At 43.3% G+C, this 7,449-nt stretch overlaps 1 protein-coding gene across 1 annotated transcript; it reads right to left on the bottom strand.

Annotated features, from left to right (window-relative positions):
* LOC136649113 (DGAT1/2-independent enzyme synthesizing storage lipids-like) lies at positions 1-6,348 on the bottom strand. Its single transcript, XM_066625542.1, has 6 exons — positions 6,072-6,348; positions 5,074-5,238; positions 4,100-4,293; positions 3,778-3,838; positions 3,378-3,517; positions 1-105 (listed from the first exon to the last, which is right to left on the bottom strand). The coding sequence occupies exons 1-6, from the start codon at positions 6,346-6,348 to the stop codon at positions 1-3; spliced, it is 942 nt and encodes a 313-aa protein (XP_066481639.1).
* Positions 6,349-7,449: the final 1,101 nt, after the last annotated feature.

The raw sequence follows: 7,449 nt of genomic DNA, 5'->3' as shown, positions 1-7,449 counted from the left end.
TTATTCCTTTTTCTTATCTAGTTGAAGTCTTTCCATTAAAGCGTTGCAGATGCTTCCAGGAATTTGCTGGTGCTTTTGAATTAATGACTGAAGTGCAATCTTTGTCTGAAAATTAAAAAGGAGGGGAAAGGAGAGAAAATTCATTATTTCAGTATTATAGTCAATGAACACAAAGTGTAATCCACAAGAAAAAGTCATTATTTAGGGCCATACAAACATATTTCCAGTAGCTTATTAACTGTTAAAAGGTAAAAGTTCCCCCCGGATTAAGCCTAGTTGTGTTCGACTCTAGAGGTGGTGCTCATCTCCATTTCTAAGCCGAAGAGCTGGCATTTGTCTATAGGTAGTTTCCGTGGTCATGTGCCTGGCATTACTAGACGCCTAAGTGTACGGAATGCTGTTCCGCGGTGGTGCAGTGGGTTAAACTGCTGGTCAGTGCTGGACTAGTTCCAGGTGGTCGCCCAGCTCCCGTGGCTCAGTGGTCTCCTGGACCGCCAAGCTACTGAATGGTAGGCGGGGACGGGGAGGAGGCGTTTCGGGGAGGGGGAGACTGGCAGGGGCGGAGAGAGGGCAGGTGGGAGGTGTGCCAGGGAGGTATGACCTGGGGAGGGGGGTGGGTTGGAGACGTGCCTGGGGGGATGGGAGGTGGATCCGCGGAGCTCTGCTCCACAGGATCCAGGGTGCTCGCGTAGGGCTGCACGCCCTACACGAGTGCCTTTACCTTACCGCTGACCTTTTGGTCAGCGATAAAGTGAGTAGCCCCATTGCGGGACTGCTTACCTTACGAACATCCCCTTCGTTTGAGGTACCTCCCGCGGTAGCGTAGGAGGCGCTGGTAGCCCTCCTCGGTGCCGCCGAGCCTGGGTGCCCCAGCAGCTCAGGATTGGGCTGTTAACTGTTAGACCATGATCTATTCTACTCACCTTGCTTCAAAGCATTTTCAGCAGGTTCTCTGGCCAAATGAATGCCGTTCTTTTTTCAGTTTGTTTGAAAATGTTATACTTACTTACTTCGATAAAGCTTTATTGGCATATTAGGAATCCACAAACAATAGCAATATAACACAGCAAATAAATGCAACTTTTTGGGGTATTAACTTCTGATCTTCGTCTTGGAAACTACCGCTAAAAATTCCGCCACCAAATTGGTGATAGAAGAGGAATAATCACTAAGAAGAATTGGGAGAGGATCAACAAGGGAGACAAGAAGAGAAGAAAGAAAAGGGTCAAGTAGGTGAGACCTGAGATTATGATGGACAGTGCACCGAAAAAAGATATGGTCCAGAGTATCTGGTTCAACTGAACAAAACAAACTATCTGAGCGCGGGATTTAAGAAAATCTCCCTTGGTGTACTGCAGATGGGAATATGTTCAGTCTCGCTAACATGAAAGCCCTTCTTTTTCTCGGATTGGTAAGCTGAACAAAATAATTCGCAGGGCGGCCAAGGGAGGGGGACAATCCAAAGAAGCGGGGTGAACAGGTCAGATTTTAATTAGACAATAAAGTAACATATTCTTGCTCCCAAAGTTTGAGTTTAATAAGATGATGCGCTTTTTGAAGGTCCATATCAGCTAAGAGTTCAGGAGAAAGATCTAAAGAAGATAATTTAGCGTGGATAAGTTTAGACCAATTAGATGAAAAAGGGTGTCTTTTAGTAAATCTAGGAGAATGGAGTTCGGATGAATATTGAGATGGAGTCTAAGCCAAAACTTAAAAGTGGAAGTCCAAGCTACAGTTGGAGAAAGATACAGTCAGGAGATAGATAAGGCAGCTGCTAAATTTCTGAGAAGAATTCTTGGAGTTCCAAATTTAATTAGGTTGTCCACTATGATATTGAAAATGTTGCATATAACTATCATGTATGAACAGCATTAGAACACTGAAATTACATTTACCAAGCAAACTACATATTGTATCACTTCCTAGCTATTTAAAGAAAATGTCTGATGCTGTTTGAAGAAAATATAGAAATATTTCCTAGTGTGTCTGAAGAAAAGACAGAAGTTCTCCCGGTCCAGAAGTCCATGACTCAGGTATTGGACTATCGTTCTGCTCTGGACAGAGTTGTACTCCCTTTGAAGAAGCAGGTCTGTAGCTTGGGGATGCTCCTGGAGCTACAGCTGCTCCTGGTTTCCCAGGTGGCGGCTGTGGCTAGGGGAGCTTTTGCTGATTTGCCAGCTGTGACCATACCTGGGTCACTCAGACCTGGCCACAGTGACCCATGCCCTAGTGACGTTTAGATTAAATCAGTGGTTCTCACACATTTAGCACTGGGACCTCCTTTTTAGAATGAGCATCTGTTGGGACCCACCGGAAGTGATGTCACGACCAGACGCGACATCATCAAGCAGGAAAATGTTAATAATATTAGGTTGAAATCCCACCCACAATCCTACCCAGGAGTAAGTTCCATTTACTATCTTTGTTAAAAATATATACATAGTAGCCTGCTAAATGTACAGATCTGAGACATTTCCCCAAATGCAGTCACATACCATGGTAGCATCGTCTAATATATTAAAAATAAAATATTGAAATGAATGGGGACCCACTGGAAATTGGCTCGTGACCTGCCTAGTGGGTCCCAACCCACAGTTTGAGAAACACTGGATTAGATTACTGCAATGCACTCTATGTGGGGCTGCCTTTGAAGATGGTCTGTAAACTGCAACTAGTGCAGTATGTAGCCACCCATGTGGTTGCTGAGGCTTGTTGGTTTGACTCCGTTGGGGCACTGAGTCAGCAGCTACACTGGCTTCCGCTTTGTTTCTGGGCTCAATTAAGTGCTAGTTTTGACTTTTAAAGCCCTTTATGGCTCAGGACCAGGGTATTTGAGGGACTGCCTTCTTAAAATCCTACCCATCCTCTCAGGTCATCAGAGGGGAGCCTTCTGACTGTGCCACCACCAGCTGAGGGGGATAGCGACTAGAAATAGGGTCTTCTCAGTGGTGGCTCTTCATTTATAGAATTCCCCTTGGAATTAAGAACAGCTCCTACTTTGGAGGCATTCTGGCAGGGCCTCAATACCTGTTTATTCAATAAGGCTTTTAATGTTGACATGATGGGCTAGCACTTATAATGGATGTAATTTTAATCTTTTTGCGTGATCCATTGGGGTTTAACCTCGTTTATAGTTTAATCATTTTATATTTTAGTCTTTCATTCTGTATTGTGTTTTTATGTTGCAAGCCCCCTTGGGTGCTCCTAATGTGTGGGAGAAAGTGGGATTGATAAGATAAAATATGCAAGTCTGAGTTTTTTTCTTTGAAAAGGTATGAAGATGGCTTTGGTCAATGTACTGCTGCCAGATATCAAAGCCAATTCAACTTCTCTTAAAACAGAATTGCTGCCACCAACAGAAAATCAATAACTCTTACCTTTTGGGCTAATTCCATAGCAGTTATATTGGGATCATATGGAATTGGTTCTCCAATGTAGGTACGAAGTTTGACTGGGAACCCACCATATGGAGGAATGACTGGTAATCGAGATTGTTCATACAGCCACCTAGCTATTACTGTTTCATTAACAGAGAAAGAGAGACAGACAGAAATTAGCAGCTCAATCCTATCCAACCCCCCCTCCCCACCATCACAACCACCAACATAGCTGCAACACTGGACCATGTGCTGCATCCTGCAGGGGTGGGCAGGCACACCATCAAGATAAGGGAACATTTGTTCCCTTGCCTCAGGGTAAGCCTCCACTGACCCAATGGGTCTACTTAGAGTGAAGCACACCTGTATCTGTAATGGTCAAGCTGAAAATAAGCCATACCTGTTTTCCCAAAGGTCCTATATGCTTCCCGTGTATTTTGAGTATACACAGGAATGATAGACTAAGGAAGAAAGGAAAATGTATTAGTTTAATATTTTATAAAGTATTTACAATGCTATATTAGTGAATTATTAGTACTTTTTTTAAACACTAAAAATAGTTGGGACCCTTGTTGAAGATACTTTTCTGCTGACTTTCCCCTGTGTCTGGTTTCTTGACTGAAGTTTCAAAGTCCAGAAAGCCTGATTTCTAAATGTGAGGTCTAAAGGTACTATGAAGGGGGAAAAGGGAAAAAAAACTTGTATGCGTGCTGAGCACTTACCACTTTAGCATCTAAGGCCACTTCAGCAAAACCTTTTCGTTTATGCCATATAAGTTTGTAAGATTCATCACTGAAGAGTGCTTCTCGAGTGCCCCCTGGTGAAATTCCAACTAGATGACCATCTTTCAGAGCATTTAAACATGATTCCTTCTTCTTAGGTAGAAAACATAGTACAGCTGCTAATGTTTTAACACCTGTAGGAAATGAGCATACAGGTCCAGCCTATTTATACATGGATTTTTTATACACGGATTTGACTCAACATGAAGGGCCCCTGCAAATGAGAAGGAATGTGAAGGCAAGGCAAGGGCAAGGTGAAGAGAGAAGAAAATCTGCATGCTGTACTATAATTCCAATAAGTTGGGAAGGAATCCAGAAAAGACAGAACTCCTCCTGGTCAGGAAATCCTTGATGCAGGTACTGATTCATCTGGGTATGGGTCTAGGTTATCTGAGGGACTGCACTCTCCCTTACATTCTGGCCTGGAGCTGGCACTGATCTGAGCAGACCCACTGGAGCCGCCGGAATTCTATATAGGGTAAGGGAACATTAGTGACCCTCTGCAGGGCTTCCCCTTGTCTTAGACAGTGAAAGTGGAGCGATCACTCTCCACCTCCGGTTTGCAATCACTTCACTTTCTGAAGGTTGGGGAGCCCAGCAGACAGTTGTGCAGGGCTCTCTACACCCTCAGGAGGCTGCAGCAGGGACTGGTAAGTGCATGCCAGTCTCTGTAGCCCCCTTAGTGATGCGATCCTGGGGATTGACTGCTGGTTCTGATCACTGGAGAATGCTTACTATATATATTGATGGATTTTGGTGCACAACCCACTAGTTTGGTATCTCTCAAAAACAGACTCTGTAAAAAACTGTATCTGGAATTTCCTACCTTTTTGAGAAGCGGGGAGCATGAAACAATACATCAGATACACAATATTTACAGGCTGTGATCCATTAATATTAGAAAAATTAATCACCTGGCAATTTGAAAACGAAGTCTTCAATTACTGTGAAAAAAATCCGTTGCTTCAGGATAAAATATCTTGCTATAAAATACCCATGGTCAACAGGAACTGCTCCATGATAAAAAATAATTAGACCTGGTCCATCTGGTAAGTTCTCTGTGCCATACAATTCATAACCTGTTTGGAATACAAAATACAAATGGATTACATTAAATTGCAATCTCCAGCCACAGAATGATCACTGCAGATACTCACCTATAAGTCGATGTCACAGATAAGCTGAGGGCAAGTTTTTGAGCCAAAGTCACGGAATTCTCTCTGGGAGTTTGAAAACTGCTGTAAGTCCTTGCAGGGGCGGGGGTAAGGCAGTGGTATGATCCACAGGATTGTGCCGCACAGGAGCCTGCAGGGGCTTGGGTGCACTTACCAAGGTTTCCTGCAGCCTCCTGGCAGTGCAGGGAGCCCTGCGTGACTGCCTGCAGGGCTCCCCAATGCTTTAGAAGTGAAAGTGGAGTGATCGCACTCCACCTCCGATAAACTGGAAGTGGAGTGTGATCACTCCACTTTCACTTCTGCAGCTTCAGGAAGCCTTGCAGACAGTTGCACAGGGCTCCCTGCACCCCTGGGAGGCTGCAGGAGGCTCTAGTAAGTGCACCCAAGCCCCTGCAGCCCCCTGTGCGGCGCGATCCTGTGGATCGTGCCACTGCCTTCCCCCGCCCCCACAAGGACTTACAGCAGTTTTCAAACTCTCCCAGAGAGTTTGGGAGTTTGAAAAACATTGCAATAAGGCACTGCAGTGCTACAGGGAGAATTGCATCAGATCCAATACCCTTGGAGTCAAGACCCACCACTGCTCTAGAGAAAACTCAAAATATAGTCCCACTTAAACAAAAAATACTGAGAATTAAAACCAAGTCATCCTTGTAACAAAATCTATAACAATCAGATCTTACAAGCATAGACCATCTTGCACTTTATTCAAAGCATCACACCTATTCAAGCTTACTTACCATGCCAAAATCTTGCAAATCCATCCCACAGGATTGACAGAATTAGTCGTGCACCATCCCACTTATTACTAGAATAAGCTCCTTTTAGTTTATGAGTCTTCTTATAAATCAAGACCAATAAAGCAGAAAGGTAGACAAAGAACAACTGGCTTAAAGGAATGATAAAAAATGCCAGAATGATAAGATTCAGCACCAGTACACCAATAACTGCATATAAACTATACTTATGTAAAAGCCAATCTTCCAAAACAGATGCAGGAAAGTCTGAATAGGCCATAGATGTCTGTCTATAGATGTAGCACTTATTCACATTAATCACCTCCTGTTCAAAAAGAAAAAGAAAAGAAGAATGAAATTCTTTCCATAGTAACTACATCTTTATCCTAGAAAAGCCTTAAGATGTAGTCTTACAAATGCCTTTGTAGTAGATATTCTGCAATGTCTGGAGGCTTGCTGATATCATCAAATAGTTCTGCCCAAGAATATCCTGATCTGAACCTGTCATTTATTTATTTAGCATATGGAGTATAATACATGGACTTGTATAACAATTAGACTAGAACAAATATAAATGTCCAGTTTGTCCAGACAAATTCAAGGACAGAGTTACCTTCGTTGAAAAAGTCAGACCATGGGCCAGTATGCAGCCTCAGTTTGCAGCCAGACACAATGTGGTATATGGTTTGTGGTATACAAAGTATGTTGTTCCTGGTATTGATTTTTGCAGCCTGTGTTCTCAAGGTGTGAGAAAGTCCAGTCCAAAGTTACTCCAAGGTATTTTGGATGGGGATTGTAAGGGAGTAGGTTGTTGTTTAGACAGACCTTCGGGGTTGCATTAGCTGATTTATTGTTAAGGTGGAAGCATGGAGTCACCGTTCTGCTGATACTAGGTATTAACCTCCAGTCAGCAAAATATTTTCCCAGGATCTTGAGGTCTTCTGAGAGAAGGCCATCCAACACCTCTATGTTTTTTCCCTGCACTGCTAGAGTCAAGTCGTCAGCATATCCAAATTTAGGTCCCCTTGTTATTGGCAAGTCGGAGATGTACAGGTTAAATAGTGTGGTGACATTACAGAGTCTTGTAGGAGGTCATTGTTTAGCCTTTTTTACTTGCATTGTCCCCCATTATGATCTGGAAAGATCTGTCACTTAACATATTGTTGACTAATTGATACAGATTTTTACAGGGGATGATGTGACACAATTTGTGATGTGAACCTGTCAATCCACATCACATGCATTACCCAAGGTAACCACATAGTTCTCTAGTGAAGGGTGGGCTGCCCTCTGCCTTGCACTTGCCACACCACTGCCTATGAAGAAAGCTTGACACGTCTAGCACAGAAAAGGCTGTGAGGGAACATAACAGCACTCTTCA

The sequence above is a fragment of the Tiliqua scincoides genome, chromosome 4 (assembly GCF_035046505.1).
Source record: "Tiliqua scincoides isolate rTilSci1 chromosome 4, rTilSci1.hap2, whole genome shotgun sequence".
NCBI lineage: Eukaryota > Metazoa > Chordata > Lepidosauria > Squamata > Scincidae > Tiliqua > Tiliqua scincoides.
Note: the sequence above shows the minus strand (reverse complement) of the source record. Positions and strands in the feature narration are given on the sequence as shown.